The 19,624-nt window shown below is 37.1% G+C and overlaps 1 protein-coding gene across 1 annotated transcript in view; it reads left to right on the forward strand.

The window, feature by feature from the left end:
- Positions 1-19,624, forward strand: part of NUP210 (nucleoporin 210) — a 60,514-nt gene that overhangs the window by 14,426 nt on the left and 26,464 nt on the right. The window contains exons 6-20 of the mRNA XM_042880074.1: positions 890-1,022; positions 1,866-2,024; positions 2,489-2,557; positions 2,835-2,941; positions 3,936-4,076; positions 5,017-5,154; positions 8,029-8,184; positions 10,943-11,141; positions 12,346-12,491; positions 13,866-14,087; positions 15,350-15,523; positions 16,660-16,852; positions 17,147-17,253; positions 18,738-18,842; positions 18,968-19,069. Coding sequence (XP_042736008.1) covers positions 890-1,022; positions 1,866-2,024; positions 2,489-2,557; positions 2,835-2,941; positions 3,936-4,076; positions 5,017-5,154; positions 8,029-8,184; positions 10,943-11,141; positions 12,346-12,491; positions 13,866-14,087; positions 15,350-15,523; positions 16,660-16,852; positions 17,147-17,253; positions 18,738-18,842; positions 18,968-19,069 — 2,151 coding nt within the window. The remainder of the gene's footprint in view (positions 1-889; positions 1,023-1,865; positions 2,025-2,488; positions 2,558-2,834; positions 2,942-3,935; positions 4,077-5,016; positions 5,155-8,028; positions 8,185-10,942; positions 11,142-12,345; positions 12,492-13,865; positions 14,088-15,349; positions 15,524-16,659; positions 16,853-17,146; positions 17,254-18,737; positions 18,843-18,967; positions 19,070-19,624) is intronic.

Genomic DNA, 19,624 nt, shown 5'->3' on the forward strand with positions numbered 1-19,624 from the left:
CATTTCTCTCTTTGAAAATGAATAGATAGTGAATATTTGAAGTACAAGACATGGTGCATTAATGTTTATAGATACTTCTGAGACTAGTAGCTTCTAGATGTTGTATTGTTCTAAGTTATCAACCAGCTCCTGCTGCTAAACCAGGAGCTAGGGAGGGGGAAAAAAAAAAGACTAAAGGGGATAAAAACTTGTGCTCAAAACTGTGGCGGTAGATGAACACAGCTAACCCACTAGTGCTAAAGCAGCTGCATAATGCCACGGAGGGTAAGTTTTCACAGCAGTATTGATGCTGATGCTGGGAAGATATCAGAGCAGATTCATGTATCAGCACTGCTGGCTTCTGCCAAGCAAGTAGTGGCCAGGCATCGCTCTGCATGTACCCATCTGGGGCTCAAGAATGGTGTCTGGTGGATGTGAAGAATGGGAAGGCTCTGCCATCCCCCTGGCACAAAGCAATTCCAGTTTGTGTTCACTTAATGTTACAGGTTTTCATCACTAAGATAACTGAGCAGTCAAAGTCAGATTTTCTTTGAGTGCTTTGACAATTTTTTTTTTCCCTTTTTTAACAGGGAAAAAAAAAATCCCTCCTTACACTGAATCCCACTCTCCTAAATATCTTTCTCTTGTCATTTACATGTTAAATTATTAATTCAGTTACTTTTAAGGGCTTGCATAGATTTGAGTAAGTTTTCTTGTCTATTTTTTCATTAACTTATTTTTGCATTTGACGTAATCTATGTACATTTCCCTGTCTGTGCAAATCTTAAGATGATGATAAAGAGCTAATTAAAGAAAGAAATGCTTTGAATTTATAGGTTTTAAGTTATTGCAGTGTGGTATGTTTCAAACAAGTGAATTGTTTTTTTTTCTTTTTCTCCTCAATCAATAGCATGTACCTCCAGCAGAAGTCAGATTGCTTATTCTGGAAAACATCCTTTTGAATCCAGCATACGATGTTTATCTTCTAGTAGGAACATCAATAAAGTACAGAGTTCAGAAAATAAGACAAGGGAAGATTACAGGTTTGCCCTGTTTTTCCTTTTCTTTCATTCTTTTTTTTTCTTTGAGATGAGGTATGAGTTTTTCACTGCAGAGAAATTTTTGATAGGTTTAGATAGCTTTGTTAATATTTAACATTGTTTTTCTGAACCCCAGTGATGCAGTCGTTCAGAATTTCTCTCACAAAAATTATGCTTTTAAAAAGTGTACTCACAGATTTGTTCAGGACACAAAGCTGAGGGCAACTGAAGGGTTGGTGCTGTAGTTCTGATTCTGCATTGACAAAGAAACCGTGTCTGACTTTCTTAGTTAAACTGAATTGAGATTAGTGCCTTTGCTAACAGGGATTGTCCTCTTGACAAATGAGTTTCTTGCACTACTACAAGAGTTGGTCAGCTGGCTTTACCTGCACTTACAGGTGTGGAAGTTTCTAATTTCCTCCGTTGTTACAAAGAGCCTGTGCTGTTAATAATTCCCTTAAACAAAGAAAACTAACAGCTAGATATGAAGTATTTTACTAAGCCTGCCATCAGCTTGTAGCACAGGATGGAGCAGCAGAAATTATCAGTAACTTATAGAAAGTAATGTCACCACTTTTGAAGCTGGGAACGAATCAGATGTTAGGTCTGAGCAGTGGGTGACACTAGTTGGAAATTGCGCTTCAAAGAAATGCAAACAAAGCAGGCAGTTCACTTTTGTGTGTGCACATGTTGATCACAGAAGCGCTATTTTTACAAGCCATTAAAAATACTAATTTAATGCGTGTTCTAGACATCAATAAAAAATTAATCAGCGATAATTAGCGGCATCCAAACACTGACATATTTGCTTTTATTGTTTCATGTGTTGTCTCGTTTTATGTCCAGAATTAATGATGCCGTCTGATCAGTATGAGCTGCAGCTCCAGAACAACGTGCTTGGCCCTGAGGGAGACCCATCCTGGCCGGTCGCCAGGTTGGACCAGGAAACATCCATTGTAACTGCAATGCAGCAGGGACAAACTAATCTCATACTTGGACACAAGAGTATCCTTCCAAGGTGATGCTTTTCCATCCAGATCCTTGTGGCAGGAGACAAACTTTGTTCCCTTTGTAGCACAGAGAGGTGAAATGGTGTGTATGCGTACCAACAGCCTTGAAAATCAGGAGCACCTGATGGGGACATGGAGAGCAGTACAGCTGTGAATTCCATCTTAAAAGAGCAGCCTAATCCTTAACATTTTCTAAGAAATTAGGCTACAGAAAGATCAATGAAATCATGCCTGTTCTCCTCAGTCAGTGTGGGAATGTGGTGGGACTTGATTTAATTTTTGTGTTTAGAGCACTAGATTCTCTAGTGTAATCTCTGAAATGCTCGATGCCTTTTCTGGGTGGCTGGGATGATTTTTGTTGTTAGTGTACAAGTAGCTTCAAATCTGTCAGGTACAAGGAGCCACAGGAAGGTGCTGATCTTGTATCAAAAATTTTGTGTTCCTTTACTGAGATTTCAGGTATTCGCATGCAAGGTGTTTCCAGGCTACCAAACAGCACTATCTATGTTGTAAATCCTGGTTATTTAGGTTGGTACTGGCATAATTTTTCTCACTGCTTAATGTAATTTGCTTTTGTTCTTCTGTTGGTGTTTTTATGTGCACCCTTTTGTTTCTTGTCTGACTTTATCTTGGAAAAGTGTTTGTGAAATGGATTTAACAGTAAATGTTTTGCTTTCATCTGTAATAAGCAGCTTAAAACAATTAAAGGACGTCTTAAAATGTGGGCTAAAGCTAGAATTTTAGTGTTTGTATTCAATGTACAGAGGATGTTGGTCTGTGCTGTTCAATATTTCCTGTTTTGTAGGATTTGCAGTTCATCCAGGTGACAGATGGGTCCTAGAAACAGGCAGATTTTATGAAATTACAATTGAAGTGTATGATAAATCAAGCAATAAGGTGTATTTATCTGATGTAAGTGAGAAGTTGATGTACTTCTGAGTGTCTGTCTCCTAAATCCGTCTTTAAAATTCTCTAAGTGCCACCTTTATACAGAGCTATGACTTTCAAAGCTTGTTTCTTGCTTTTCCTTTCCTTTTTCTTTTTTGATTGAAGTATACCGAGTGATTCATGTGAAAGTGACCATTAGAGTGTAAGTACTGTAGAAAACTGGAAGAAATGTGCTTCAAATATGCAGCATAGGCTGTGCACTGGAAATTAAACTTGTGGAGAGCGGTACTAATGCTGTACTTGATTACAGCCCAAAACAATTTCCTGCCTTGTAGAGGCAATCTTTCCTATTCTTAATGGAAAAGATGTGAGATAGGCTTATAATACTCTTGAGGAACTTGCAGTTTCCTTGCAATTGATTATGGAAAAAGCGTTGACTAGCTAGCAGTCATTGTTTAGGTAGTCAAGGAGATAAATTGTAGGTATGAGGTACCACGCATATGGCACTCCTGAAAAACCATTAGAAAAATATCGAAATAGTTCATTTGCAAGCAAAACAATGTAATTAAATGATGGCTTAGGATATTGAGTTTCTTTGATTGTTAATTTGTACTTATTTGCTTCTTCAGACGTAGATCTGATTTGCAGCCAAATCTCAGAAGAAATGTGTTAATTGTGGTATTATATTCCCACAGTCTTCCCATCTTGTATTTAAACGTAATTTCTTAATATTGTCATTTTAAAATACGAATTTTTAGTGCTAAATATTGCTACTTCTATGTTAACTTACATTTCTTGTTGTTATCATAAGCAGTAATTATTTTCTGTGGAGTTAGTGCTGTGTCTGAGAAGTATAGTTTCATTTTCCTATGAAAAAATTCTTAGTTTCAGATGAGCTTCTTTGAACTGTATTAGTGAGCAGTTTTCTCATTGATTTATTGCTATTATATTTATGGCTTTCTGCAAAACATTAATGCTAATTTCACATGGCAATATTTATTTAATGCTATGATTTTAGAATATCCGAATTAATACAAAGCTGTCTGAGGAGTATTTTGAGGTCTTGAAGTCATCTCTGAATGGATCGTATCATTATGTGAAAGCAATAAAGAAGGGTCAGACCATTATTGATGCTGCATTGACATCAGTAGTGGATGAGGTATGTCTCTATAAAAAACTGTACTGTTGTTTCCAGTAGGCTTAAAAATAATTGACTTGCACAGTGGAGACAATTTCACAATTTATTGTGGTGGGGTCATGAGTATCAAACTCTGGCCTTGTTCTGCATTCAGTTACATTTGGGAAGTTTTCTCTCATTTGGTAAGTGATGTTAAACTGGAATGAAAATCTGCCAAACAGATCAGCCTAAAAATTTCTTCAAATTAATACTCATTAACTTTCTGCTAGTTGGGCAGGCTGCTAAAAGTATGGCTAACTTAGGGCATGTGGTGTGGAAGTGACTCGCTTTTGCTTGGAACTTGGAAAGATTGAACACTTCAACCCATTTACTCTGAAATCTTAATTATCCTTGAGTAGGATTGGGTTGGTCCTTGTGTATGGTGGGCCATACTCATTTACTGTGTCAGAGGGGGCCAGTAAGAACTTCTGAAATTTTCATTCAGGAATCCAGCAAGAAACAATATGTTGTGCAAGAAGGTTATAGGGTCACAGTTATAGCAAAGTTATGAAGTTACAGAAGCTTGTGTTCCAGGATGGGCAGAGATTCAAGATGGGCTGGATTATTTAGGCTGAGATTCTTCTTCCACTTTGCAGAGCGGAGTGAGCAAGGACTGAATGGAATTGAGGAGTTAACTAATTAGTTTTCTAGACGATGCCTCGAAAAGCAGTAGTGAGAGCATTTCTAATTGCACTTTGCCTATAAGTGAGTGTGGACACCTGAATCTTTGTAGTAATATTACTCATTTAATACAATAGCAATGCATAACTGGAATGAACTGACTGACTGCTCACAAGAGTTGTTCAGGAAGGATCCTTAACAATTACTTTTGATCTGAGATGTCCTAAATTAGTTGACTGAAGGTTATTTGTTGGATGTGCAATGATGTCATTTGTGATTCTGTGCTGTTCTTTTTTTGTAGGATGGAGGTGTTCATACATTACCAGCTCCAGTGCGAAACCAGCAAGATGTTGAAATTTATGTTCCAATAGTTCTTTCACCCAGCATTTTGACATTTCCTTGGCAGCCAAAAGCAGGAGTCTACCAGTATACGATACAGGTATGCCAAAGAATATCCAAATGCAGAAAGCATTGCTGAAGCAGATGCAGTGAGGCCTGTAACCACTTTAACTACTTATGTAGAACTGACTTTGGATCCTTCATGCACAGTGATATCCAAAATTTTATTTGGTAGAATTTTGTTGGATGCTCTTTGCAGAAATTAATGTGCATTATAATTAATAAATATACATCCTTTTACCTCTATCTTTTGTTCACTTTCTGTTTCCCCCTCACTTGTGCTCAGTGGAGTAGTTTGGAATTGCAGAAAATATCCTAGGTATTAAACTCTATAGTAACAATTGGAGATTGCCATTCTCTGTGTAAAGGGATGGAAGTATGGAGTATGAAGAGACCACAAAAAAACAAGCAAGATGAATGAGCAACGCGCTACCAATCTTTGCCATCAAGATCCTTCACTCAGTGTATCTTGTAATAAAAAGTGTCAGGAAAGGAAAGATGGCTTCATTTACAGTATCCCCTTCTAAAGGACTTTTCTTACAGTTTTTATGCAGTCTCTTTGTTCCCATGTTGCCAAACCTTTCATAGGCTTTGTAAAGCAGGTGGCTTGTCCTCTCGTGTGTATTGCAGCAACCCCAAGATCCTGCACTCAGGTGTTTCAGGCGCAGTTCCTGCCTTTGTTTCAGCATGAAGAAGTGCTGAGTTTCAAGTTTTGAGTAAAGAGGGTACAAAATCAGACAGTAGGACTGGTGGTGTTTAAAGCAGCAGATTAATCTCCTAAGGATCAAATTGCATTCCCTAGTATAAATCTGAAGTTATTGGCATTTAATTGAACGTTCTCCTCATCTGCATTTTTGTTTTGTGGGGATCATTTTTGCTTCATTCATGCTATACCCAACCGTGCCAGCAGAGTGTGGTAAAAATTCTTAGCACAAATACACATTTTCTATACTTCATGATTTGCACTGGAGCCCAGCTGGTGGGAAGCAAATGTGCTTTTTCTGTTTTCCATCTCCTTTACGATACTTTTCTCACCTTATCTATATATAATCAAACTTCTCACTAGAGAGCACTAGTTCATGTCATTCAGATAAGCTGCATCAATAGTCTTACTTTCCTGTGATGTTTTTCATTTTAAAAGATCTTTCTTTTCCCTCCCAACATTGAAATTAGTTTGTATTTACCAAAACTGAGAATACTTTCTCAGTCTGCATGTTCAACTGTACTCATGGTTGTTTACAGCAGTAGCACACAGCTTGACTGTTGTTCCAGCCTGTAGATTAGCTCTTGCCTTCTACTCAATAGTTTTTGAGTCAGGCTGCTTTGAATCGGTGAACAGACTTGCTGGAAAATAAGGTGAAAGGGATTTTTGGATCAAACAAAATTCCATAACTCCTTCCAGATGGTATCAGAGTGACTTTTAGCTGTCTGTTGTTATTGGTTGTTTCATTCATATCTGTACTAATAAGATTGCTTCTGTTGCTACTGCTTATTTAAAAATTAATAGTATGAAGATATTTCCTGACCTGCATGGGAGAAGTGAAGTGCCATCTTGTGAAATTCAACACATGGATTTCAAGGTGTAGGTCATCTTTCCTAGTGAGAGCATTGTCCTTTCTGCTAACAGTTTGTGAAGTTCAGCTGTGGGTAGCAATTAGACTGAAATGGAAGCTGGTTTATTCTCTGTTGGTGCAAACTGACAGCTAGAAAGAAAATGTAGTAATGCATCTGATCTGTGTGAAAGAGTTAAGAATACAGAATTATTAGGAATTGGGCTTTATTTTTTTATTTGCTCTTTTTCCTGTCATAATTGAAAATATCTTTACACAATGCTCTGAACCTTAAGTAAACATTTCTTGCCACATCCCATGTGTCTTACCTGTTTTTCTGTTATCTTCGTGCTCTTTCTGTAATCAGGTTGGGCATGTGCTCGTGGAAAACAAAGAAGGGAAAAGAACTGTTTTGGTTTTTTCCCCTTTTTCCCCCTCTCTGTGTGGAAGCTATTAGCAGGCTGTTCCAAATTAGATGTAGTTTCCACACCTTACTTCTAAGCAAGATTTAATCTTCTCATTTCAAGACATTTATTTCAAATTCATTGATTTATGAAATGGGTTAGAGCAGAGGAAGCTAAAGGAATGAAAAAAGCCATATAAACAAAAGATTGTTGCAGTATTCACCCTAGTTTCCATTCTGATTGAAATTTGTAATTTATTTTGGAGTGTGAAAGTCCCTATTTAAAAACAAAACAAAAAAAGAACAAAAACCAACACAGCACTGTGAGTATCATAACATTAGTTGCATGGCTGCAGGTAGATGTGCCTCTTTCAGCATAAAACAAAGTAGTAATGCGAAGAAGCGATGTAGATGTATAGGTGTTTTTTCTTTTTTCCTCACTGTCCCATTCATTCCCTGCTTATCCCTCTTCTTTTATCTTCCCTTTAGATCCCTAACCATTTCTATTGGCAGAAGCTGATCAGTACAAAGTGTCAGGTTGGCAGCTCTGAGATCCTGAATTGTTGGGTTGGCACTTTGGCTGTCAGCAACAGGAAAGTAGTGGAGTTTTCAGAAGGACAGTAATCCCATGTGCCAGGCCTCTGCTGTGGCAGCTTGTGAAATGATGTGCTGAGTCCAAGCAGTATCAGTTACTGAGGGCTGTCAGCATCAGATTTCCGCAGCTGAGAGATATATTTGGGTTAGCAGCACTGGTGAGATAGGCTGTGTGCTTAAAGAAATCAGAAATAAATTGAATAAGAGTGGTAATCTTTTCATCTTGTACTTGATCTTGCTTATTTGAAAGTTCTGAGGGGTTATTCTACTTATTTCTGGAGTAATAGCATTGCTGTTCAGTGTGTTCCTCGCTTCTCCTGCAACGTAGTCAAAGCCTTGACAGCCAGGTTTTCTCTTTTTTTTCTAGGCTCATGGTGGAAGTGGAAATTTCAGCTGGTCTTGTTCTAACCAGGCAGTTGCTACAGTGACAGTCAAAGGAGTAATGACAACTGGAAGTGATATTGGCATCAGTATTATTCAGGCAATTGATGTTCAGAATCCATTGCATTATGGTGAAATGAAGGTAAAACTTTATTTTCCCTCATTGCTCTTGAGTACAGCTATTGGAAAGCAATCTAAGCAGACAAGCCAAACAAAAAAATGCATTTTGGAGGATAAGAAGTGGACTTAACTGAAGTCCATTGGGTAAGAAGTCCTTTAATGAAAATGATGATGGGTATCATCAAGGTGTGCAAGGAAATTCCTGCCTGAAAAAGTGTCTGGAATACTATACACCACATAATAACATAGATACCAGAACTGGCCAAGGAAAAATAACCTTACAGATGCATAGGAGAGAATAAGAATGAAAAATACCCATTCTGAGATGGTTTTTTCATCTCTGCGTGTATCACATTCTATTAGCATTTTGTCATGGTAATAAGTATATGATGTAAGGAAAAGACATCTACCCACAGGAAAGTGTGTGCAAAGGTAGGTGAAGAAGCTGCTCTTGCTACCCGTTACTCTAAATACAATTTTAAATACCTTTTTTCTCTAAACGAGGAATAACACTTGGGAAATATTTCAATGTGTCCTTTGCATACAAATCACTTTTGTTAATGAAACTGTGTCAATGCTTACTCCCATCTAGCTGTTCAGAGTTGTCAGACTCTTAAAATGGCAAAAAGCTAAAATTACCACTGTTTGATAATTACTGCTGTGAAGTGGCATTCAGGCATTTTAATTTGTGCTTTAAATGTATACCTTAGCAAAGAGCTAAGCATTAGAATGGAAATTGGACTGAAAAGAGGAACTTTGCTCCTGACCTCTGTAAAACTAAGAGTTGGTGTTCTGAGCGTGTGAGACTCATCGGGATCCAGAGACGCTTTGTCTGAACTGTGGTCATAAGTGAGATAGGTTTGTTTATGCCAAGTGGACACCGTTGAGGCCAGCAAACAGCCTCCATCCGGCTGTGGCTTTACAAAAGTGGTGTCTTTGTTTGTGATGGAGCGCAGCAGTTCATTTAGGAAGCACATCTTGCAAGCCCTGATGCAGTGCACCTTCCTTCCAGGATACGTGCTCATCATTTAGCAACTGGTGGGAACAAACTGATTGTATTCAGTATTACTTATAGTAAATACTTCATAATTGTAATGTGTTGCTACGTGCTGCACTACTGTAATTGATAAAACAGAAGCACAACATAACAGTTTTTTTTCAGACAGTGTTAAATGTTTTTGGTCAGGACTGCAGAATTTGTCCCCTAATGAAGAGTGCTATTTAGGCAGGTACCTTTATTTTTTATTTATTTATTTTTTTTCAGTATGCATGTTTTAGGAAATATATTTCCAAACCAAGTTTTACTTGGAACTACTGCAGCTACCAATGCTGTTTTTGTTGTTACTGTGTTTGTTTTGGTTTGGTTGTAGGGACAAATTTGCGCTTATTTCAGTGCTTGGATTAATTATGTCAATTCTGAAAGATGGATTTCAGATAGGTATTGAATTTCATGCTTAAAATGATGACTCTGGTCTTTAAAACTTATTTTTACAAGCTTGCTCCCTGAATAACCCAGGCTTTAGCAGAGCTGTTTGTTAGCAGCATGACAGTTATCAGCTGGAAATGCAAGAATAATGAAGGTTTTCAGTTGCAACTTCTTATCCTCGAGCATAAGTCAAAATCTCAGAGTCAGGAAAAAAATACTTCTCTCTCTGTGAGTTTTCAGAGCAGTGTATTGCATAACCTGAATAGGTTATTTTTGAATGCCTTTGTCCTTGTGCTCAGAATTACATTCTTCATAGAATTACTGGCAGGAATCGTATTTACTAACTTCAGTGAGCAAATTTTAGGAATATTTAGCTGTGTTCTGCAAAGGTTACAATTTTAACTCTACCATGTGATGCAATATTCCATCTTTCAAGCTGTTTGCAGTTGGTTAGGGAGCTAAGACATCACAAATGAAACACTTTGATCATGGTGATTGTTTTGAAATGTGCAGTCAGTCAAAGATATATTCTATAAGATTAATGGAAAAACTTGCAAATTAGAATAACAAATAATGGAGTTAAGAGAGGTTGTCAGCATCAGATATGAACATGAGGATCGATTTCTGCCAGTCTTATTTTAGGAGGTAATCCTTTTGATTTCAAAAGTATCTCTGGCATAAGGATTACTTGCTGATGCAGAAGGTTGTAAGATTAGGCATTAGAAATCTGGTTACTTATTTTAGATTCCTGACCTTAGTAGGGGGAACTTTAAGTTCTGGAGACCTTTAAAAATGTTTTGCCAACAGAAATGCACGAAAATGAAAAAGGAAATATTATTTTGGAAGAGTAGGCCTTTAGTTCTCTGAGCTTCTACAGATGTGTTGCTGTGAAAGGTGCAGGCTGGGGAGCCTTGCTAGCTGTGTTGAGTCTAGCTCAGACGTTGATACTGTGCAAGTCAAGGCTGGATACTAAACCTGACCCAGCTGGGGATGATACCTCTGGCAAATAACACACCTTAAACCTCACTTCACCTTTAATACAGCAGGAGCAAGAATATTACAAGTATTGATAGAGGGATCACCAAAATGATATGATATTGAAATTTTAAGGGATAAGATCACTAAAATAGCAACAAGCTTTTCATGTTTTTTTTCCCCTAATACCTTTCTGTGTCAGGTAGAAACACAGCAGCAAGTTGGAAACTGGGAGAAATTACTTTTAGCCATCAAAGAGAATTCAGTAGCTGGGAGATGCCTACAAGAGTTAAAATAAGGAGAACGTGTTGGAATCTTCTTTTTCCTGGTGCCTTTTTGTAGCTTTTATGCCTTGCTGTCATGTTTCTTTCCTATTCAGGTCTATGTAACTGAACCTAGCGGGATGGAGTTCGTACCGTGTCAAGTTGAGGCACGGGTTGGCCAAATGTTGGAGCTGCCTCTGAGGATTAATGGTCTAACCAACATTGAAACAGGCGAGATAGTCCCACTAAGTGACTGTTCACACTTTGATCTGGTTGTGGAAGTAGAAAATCGTGGAGTGTTCCGACCACTTCAAGGTGATTTAACCCCTTTTCTCAGGTGCTTCTGTATCTTTTAAATCAGTGTTTCAATTGCTGTGTGTTCCTAGACATGTCTATGATATCATAGATCCTATGAGGTCTGGATCGAAATAGATATAGTTTTGTTTTTGAAAATGTTTGTATTGTTATGTGGAGCTTCTCTTTGATATTTTTGACTTCTTAAGAGACTCTGAAAGCATTTTGGCAACCAATTTAGTGGAGAGCGTGCTGTCTATTATCTCTGTACTGATGCAGAATTTTTAATGTGCTTCTGTAACAAAGCTGGTAGTGTTTGAGATACATTAGAAGACCTGCCATGATGCTAAAATTAAAAATTGTTTTCCCCTGTTTGTTCAGAAGTGCTTTCTGTTCTATAAAGATGCTATTGTTTGCTTGCAAGGAATTAAGTTGATCAGCTGATAAATTTTACCAAAGCTCTGTTTGTTAAGCTGATTACTTTAAAAAAAAAAAAAAAAAGTGTAGTGAGTATAGAATATGCTTGTTATTTTCAGGGAATGCTGTTAGTGTTTCTGGGCTAAGTGGGCATTGAGTTACAGAGCTGTTCCTGTATCTGCTTAATTCAGTGTGTAATTCAGATGTACCATTGGATTTTTGCAAGTATCTCTGTATGGGAGCTCTTTTATTTGCCACCAAGCCAGTAAAACCAGTCTGTGTTGTACCATCTGTTTGTCTGAGAGGCAGCTATTTTAAATATCAGTGCCTAATGTGCTGTTGTGCTGCATGTTGTTTTGTTTTTCAAAAGGGGGAAAAAGATCCCCACGCTCAAAAATGTTCTCTGAGTAAGCATGAAAGTAACTTTAACCTCAGCTAGAGAGAACTTGAACTGTAGGCATTGTGTTTTGTGCAGGAAAGCTTTGAAAGCTTGTTTGTGCTTAAACACCAGGCTCATCTTAAAACAAAATGAAAGTACTGCAGCAAGAGCAAGTCACATTAGTTTACACCAGAGAAAGGATTCATGACCTGCTTTGAACAATGGGAAAATAAGTTTTGAGATGCTTCAGTAAATACTGAATTTGAGATGGAAGACAGAAGTGAGCATTTTTCGTATTCAGATGGAAAGCACATCTCTAGTTCACTTCTGGGAGAAATGCTTTTGCTTAGAAAAGCCACGTAGAGCTAAGGTTAGAGTGCTTAGGCATTTATCTCCAAATGTATATTTGTGTTTTAATTTGTTTGATAGGAAGACTTAAGCCAAGTGCTGATTTTTGTAGTGGAGTCAGAGTGAAAGCTGAAACTGAAGGATACACAACACTTGCTGTTAGTTACACCCACGCTCACGTCCGCCTCAGTGCTAGCATCATCATTGCTGCTTATCTACCATTAAAAGTAAGTCTGATCTGTTTCTAAATCAATCCATACCTTAAAATACCTTTAAGTGATGAACTACAATTTGATATTATGTAAGTAGTACATTGAAAAAAAAATGGAAGTGGTGAATGGTTGATTAACAGGAAAAAATCATATGGTTTGTTTTGGATCATTGTGTTCCAATCTTCCATCTATGGAGACTGCATTTATTCTTCTGTGTGCCAGTAAATACTAGCAAGCCCCTTGGGGCATTATAGCTTGACTTTTCACATATAATGTTAAGACATAAAATGATTCTAGATTACTCAATAGAACTAAGATACATTGGCAGGGAGAATAGATTAAGGGCAATTTTAAATGTGTACTTATGTTTTATGTGCTTAAAAAATAAAGGTAATGACTTCTAAATCTGGGCTTAGATAAGCTTAGATACAGAGAAGATTTTTTTTCTTTAAAGTAGAGAACAATGGTTACCACATTCTTTTCCCTCTTTTCTATAGAATGAAATATTTGCAATGCCCAGAAATAGAGGATGTATGCATTTGTCTGTGAGATATCTATCATAAAAGAATTTATAGTGTAAAAAGTAGGGGAAAAATAAGCAGGCGCCAGAGGGCAGGCAGACACTTAAGATGGAATCTTAGTTTTCCATTGGACTTTTACCTTTGCATTGCAAATATAACCAGGGAGTAAATGGAAGAAAAGTGATACCTTTATGTCAGCTCTTCCCTCTGCCCTCTTCCTTTCTGAAGGCACCCATGGGAAGAATTGAACCATTCTTTGTTAGCTGTTATTTCTTACTGAAATCTGAACTAAAATGAGGTTATGGAATGCAAACTAGAAATTGACATTATGTATTAACATGCTAAGTTAATTTCTGTGATGATAAACAGCACAGACTGTCCTGATGCTACACATTAATCTGGAATTTCTTGTAGAGGTTTGAAGTAAAAGTTCTGTAGAAAAATAATGTGCTCAGAACTGTGCCAGAGAGCACTGTCAACGGGGAGTGCTACTTCTCTACACTACTTCATTCATTCAAGCACCATCCATTAAAAAAAAAAAAAAAAGTATTATTTCTTGCTCAGAGAAGTATATTCAGGGTCTTACTCTTGTGGTACCTCATCATGAAAGAGATGATGTTGGAATGTAGGTAACTTCTTTCTGTATCCTTCACTGAATAGAATCTGAGCAAAAAATTCAAGTAGGTGATAAGTGTTTTGGTGCTGCTTGTTTCTTAAGTAATCAGGTTTACAACCCATTGCGTGGCAAAATCATAGCTTAATCAAAATGACAAATAAACTTAGCACTTTGACTAGAAGTTTCTTTTGCAAAGAACAATTGAAATACTCAACCATGGCATTATTAATCTTGAACTGTCATTCATTCTAGACTGTTGATCCTCCATCAGTTGCTTTAGTGACTCTGGGTTCCTCTAAAGATATTTTATTTGAGGGAGGACCTAGACCATGGGTCCAAGAGCCTTCAAAGTTCTTCAGGAACGTCACGGCCGAAGATACAGAAAGTATTGGTCTGTCTTTATTTGCACCTCCTATGTCTCGAAATAACATCCAGCATTGGGTTCAAGTATCCTGCAAAAGCCTGGGAGAGCAAGTAAGTACTAGAAGGCGTTTGTATCATCCTCCATCAGACATGGAGCCAAAGCAGCTGAGAACAGGCTTTGACCAGGTCTGATACAATATACCTTTGAAATGCTGTGTAGGTCCAGTTTTTATAAAAAGCCAGTATAAAACTCACGTAAGTACGTGCTTTATCTGTTTTGTTCATTGTGATGCTGATACAGGCTTTAGAGTATTTCATAATGTTATGTTATAAAGTGGCTTATGATGAGTTTATTGCAGTATAAAGCCAAGTTACAGTAACCTTATGTTTTAGAATGCTTTAGAACAGATCCTAATTACCACAGCTAATTTCAGTTTGCATAAATAGGAATGTAGCAGAAGACTGACTGTTCAGTCTGACCTGCTCACCTGCACCTAGTTATCTGCCAGTGTAATTGTGTTTATTCAGACAAATAACAGTCATGTGAATGGCTGCAGTCATGTTGCACCTGGTCTTTTCTCTATCATGCAGAAGTAATTTGTTCTGCTTTGCTTACATTGGCCAGTTTATAAAGCATTTGATTTTGATTCCATTTTTTTTCTCCTGTTTGTTTCTCAATTTTGAAACGTGAGCGTTTCAGAGTGCTGCCAAATTGATGAAATGTTTTCCTCAGCACATACTGTGTAAAGTGTAGCTATTTCAGTTCATGCACATTCAGGAAGGTGCAAACATCGTTTTGTTGCCTATGATAGTAAATGTGTTGGCTGTCGGTCCCCAGTGTTGTTCAGAAGAGATCACATCTGTGTGGCTCTGGCAGGTGGTAGCACAGAGGTGGGTCAGGCGGGTGGCCTGAGTGCCTCAGCCTGCTGTGGTAGCCTTCTCTGCTTACAGCCTGTGTTGCTGAGCGCTAAAGAGGGCGTGTAAAATAAAGAATATTTTGGAAATATTTAACTGGCCATAAATATTGTCTTTTTGCTGTTCTGCTTCCACATCAACAAGAAAAAAAAGCTCTGCCAGTTGGGTTTTTAGTTTATGTAAGATTTTTCTCCATCAAGTTAGATAATAATGAACATTAATTCCTAGGAAAAGTTTCCAGGAACAATATATTGATTTTATATATATAGGTATAGAACTCTTCTTGAAATGTGTTATGCTTTTATATCTTATTGTGTTTTCATTGGTACTGTAAGTCCACAAGGATCACGCTTTGCTTGTTCTGACACCAGAGTATAACAGTATACATAAAACAGAACATGCCTGAGCCTGGTACTCATCTTCTCTCTCTTCGCTTATCTGTCTTGATGATTTTGTAGGTTATTGCTTTAACAGTTGGAAACAACCCCACTATGACCAACCCTTTTCCAGCAGTTGAGCCTGCTGTTGTGAAATTTATCTGTGCTGTCCCTTCACGACTCACTTTGACTCCTATTTATGGAAGCCCTCAGCTTGATCTCTCCTGTCCTTTGCTGCAACAAAACAAGCAAGTGGTAAGTCTAAGAAATGTAACAGAAAAAGAATGTGTTCTTGTAACTTAAATCAGTGTTTGGACTTCCACATTACAAACAAAACAGTTGACTTGAAATTGCAAGGGTAGCAGTAACTACACTTGTATCATTGTCTGCTTTTGCAGAGATCAGTCTGAATGTGAGTTTCCTGCAGTAGTTATTTGAATGTTTATAAGGGGGCCTTATCAGAAAGTAGAATATATGCAGAAGCATATGGATAATGGCTTCTCACAAAAGAATCACTGTGAGAAGCCTTTCTGACCTGTCTGAAAACGTGGGCTGAGCAGAAAGGAATGAGAGAAGGAAAACAGGTTGAACTTTTGTAACAGCAACAAAAAAAAAAGGGGGTGGGGGTATGCATGTTTCCAGCAGATGTTTACAAATAAGTCTTTTTCCTTGTATCATTTCATCCTAATCTGAATATTCCATTTAGTATGTAGAGGCAGGGTTTATGATGCACGTATTATTACAAGTATGTGTTTTGTGCCTCCTATTAGTAGAGGGGCAAACACTGACATGCAAGCATCTATATAGTGTATGCAGTGTGTTGTTTGGCATCAGGAGCAATATTTAGCTTTGAAAATTTGGGTTGCAGTACACGGACAACATGTGTAGGATATCAAGCATGAATTTTTTTTCTCCTGCGTCCAAATGAATGCTGTCATTTCTCTGCCATGTGAAATGTTTCATCATATTCATATTGCTAAGCATACGTGCAAGTCACCCTAGTTTGATAAAGCTGCAGTGAATATAGAGCTGATGAATCATTTTTTGTTATTTATTCTATGTAGTAGACATGTTTACTTGTTTTTCTAGCTCTCAGTGTGTCAGGAGTTGAGCTACTTCAGAGCTCTGCTATTGCTAACACATTTCACTAGGTAAACAATTAGAATGTCTGTCTTCTGACTGACTAATGGCAACACTTCTCATTCTTTTGAATTCCAAAGGCAATGTACTTGAGGGGTGTCGTTTGGTTTTATTTTAGAGGATTTCACTGATTAAAAAGAAAAAAAAACATGCAAAAAAACCCCCCAAACCTTTGTATCTGAAGTTTTTTTCTTTTAGTGATTAAAAATCCTCTTGCATCTTTTCAGATCAAAATATTTATTCTTTTTCAGGTTCCTGTTTCAAATTATCGCAATCCAGTATTGGATTTGGCTGCTTATGACCAGCATGGCAGTAAATTTGATAACTTCAGTTCTCTTAGTGTTATCTGGGAATCAACAAAACCATCTTTAGCTAATATTGGGCCTGATATGCCGATGGAGCTAACCCTGAAGGATGATGGAAGTGGTCAAAGGAAAATGCATGGTACAAATTAGTTTAAGTGAGCATTTCATTATTTGAAACAGGCCAGGATTAAATCTATATGGTAATGTTATCTTAATTAAAGAAATTAATGCAATGTGAAATCATATTTCAACTTGTTCTAAATGTACATTTTTAAAGTATGTTTTAGTTAACAAAAACCAGCAGACAAGTCCAAGTGTGTCTTTAGGGAAGAAACTCCTTGTCTTTTGGAATGACAGTGGAAGAGACTGAGCGTACACTTTGTATATTTCTTCCCTCATAATAGGATTTATATCACTTTTCACTTGGTTCCAGGCTTACAAACTGTTCTAGTTCATCACAAGTCTGGAGCTACTGCTATCTCTGCAACTGCAACAGGATACCAACGGTCTCACCTCAAGGCAGCTAAAGTAAAAACACCGGTACACAGAGGTTTTTTTATCCCTGTTTCCTCACAATGCTTAATGTGTTGTTTGTGTATTTGTTTCCTCAGTGCTTAGCCATCTAAAAATTGGACATAACATGAATAGTTCTGAAGGCAGATTAATAACACTAGACCTTACAATGTTCATAGCTTTTCTTGAATTTTTTTTTCCCTCTCCATTCTGTTCTACTATCAATATAAAATATCTCCAATTCTTTTTTCTTCACTGTGATGTTTGGGCAAAGTTACAGACTACTGTTACATCTAGTTTTGTTTTGATTCAGTCTTGAGCAAATTGGTGAAGCTGTGCTGCTTATACTGTAACTTACTGATGGTTACTCGGTTAAAGAGATCATACTTTACCACCTGAGATACTTGATTTGGTATCTCTTAAGAAGTTATAGGAAGGGTACCAAGTGTTCTTCAATCATTTAATTTTCTGTACTCTGCTTTTCTAAAGCAGTATTGAATATTCTCTTTTATTCTTAGAGATAACTAAAAACATGAATCTCTTTCAAATACTTTCAAATTTGGGGATACTTGTTTTATTTCGTTGTGAAATTTATGTGTGCAAAATGGTCCTTAGTTCTCTTATTGTTCTTGTCTTTGTGTTTTGGAGGAATCCTTTCGGTGGTTGAAAAGTAGCTGTCAACATAATTTCTATGGCAGTTACTGTGGGCTTATGTGGTGTTTTTGTAAATTAGGTGACTGGCTTTTTTTCAGATGAAGTAGAAGTGGTCTTCTGTATTCTGCTTTCAAAACTATCCATGTTTAATGTTTTTTCTTACGAAAAACCTCAAAAATCTATTAGGGGGTATATTAAGATGTCTTAATCACTGTTCCATGTCTAAGTGGAACAGTCATTATCTCATTAGGGAAAGATAACATCCTTTCTACATCAAGGAAATAATTCTACTAATAAGGTGAAATGGGTACATAATACTAACTTCCTCTAAAAAGCATTTTCCCATTCTAAGCTAATGTTGTTACAAATGAATGATTGGATTTGCATCTGGTCCAGTGTTTATGCATTTATATATGAATTTATTATGGTTGCTTGCTGCAAAGAATCCTAGAAAGATGTTGAAATAGCAGGAAACACTATTTCTCTGTGCTTGATTGTCCTATATGAACTTAAAATGTGTTTCTGAGTTAATATCCTATCAGCACATATCAGACACGGTTAATTGATCCTGCTAGGTCTTATACATAGGTCTTCATTTGTTGGCATGGACAAAGATGCAGAATTTGACAGCATGTCCTGTAAATGACTTGGGATGTAGAAATCTTGCAGCTGAGAAGAAAGTTAACAGCTGAACTAATCATCTGATCTTTTGGACATTCCAGTAACAAACTTTTCCAGATCTGGCTCTTTGTTCATCTGCATTAAGCATCCTTTCTTGCATGTACAAGATACTTGCGCTGTTTTTTAATTTTTTAATGTTTGCTGTAACACATGGTAAATGGAATTGTTTCTTTCAGTATGAATCTCTTCTACCAGTGTCTGCCACTATTGAACTGATATTAGTGGAAGATGTAAAAGTCAGCCCTACTGATGTCTCCATTTACAATCATCCTGACGTTCAAGTAAGCATTTACTCGACTGCTTATTTAATAGAGGGAGGAAAGCATCAAGAATTATGATGTGTAAGTTTTAGCAAAGTGCTAGGAAGATGCACAGTCTTATTTTGGGTGCTTCTTTTTCTTTGCAGGCAGAACTGTTCATCAAAGAAGGTTCTGGATATTTTTTCATCAATACAAGTGTTGCAAGTGTTGTCAGTGTGGCTCTTGAGGAAACTCAAGGTATTGCTTCGGTGAGTGAAATAACATGTCTTTTTGGCAGACTGAATATTTGATTGTTTCTTTTCCATGTCCTTTTTGATATTGGAAGGGATAACCTCGATAACCTCTAACCCATAATAAAGAGCTTACAATAATTAAATGGGATTACAGATCTTCTACAAAACTAACAAAGCCTTTCTGATGCTTGCACTAATATATTGACTTAATTCTTTTTATGTTTACGTGATTTTATTCTTTTAGTAGAGATGTCAGAAATATCTTGCTTGCACTTGAGGCAAATAAATGTACTGGGGCTTGATTTTTTTCTTAAGCATCCAATTTTTCTTAAGAAGAAAATATAATTAACTGCAACAAAATACTACAATGGTGCAATTGTGTATTCTAGAGCAGAAAGAAGACTTGCATATGGAATAAATAAAAATGTGATCACACAGTTAGTTCTTATCCCAACAGTAAGGATATCTGCATGATAGACGTGTGTTTCAGCCCACTGGCAACCTACAGAATTTTCACAGCTGTCTGTCCAGTTCAGCTATACTTGTTTTCTGTAAGCATATAAAATAATG

The sequence above is a fragment of the Lagopus leucura genome, unplaced genomic scaffold (assembly GCF_019238085.1).
Source record: "Lagopus leucura isolate 7727_CA_CO unplaced genomic scaffold, USGS_WTPT01 Super-Scaffold_100026, whole genome shotgun sequence".
Lineage (NCBI taxonomy): Eukaryota > Metazoa > Chordata > Aves > Galliformes > Phasianidae > Lagopus > Lagopus leucura.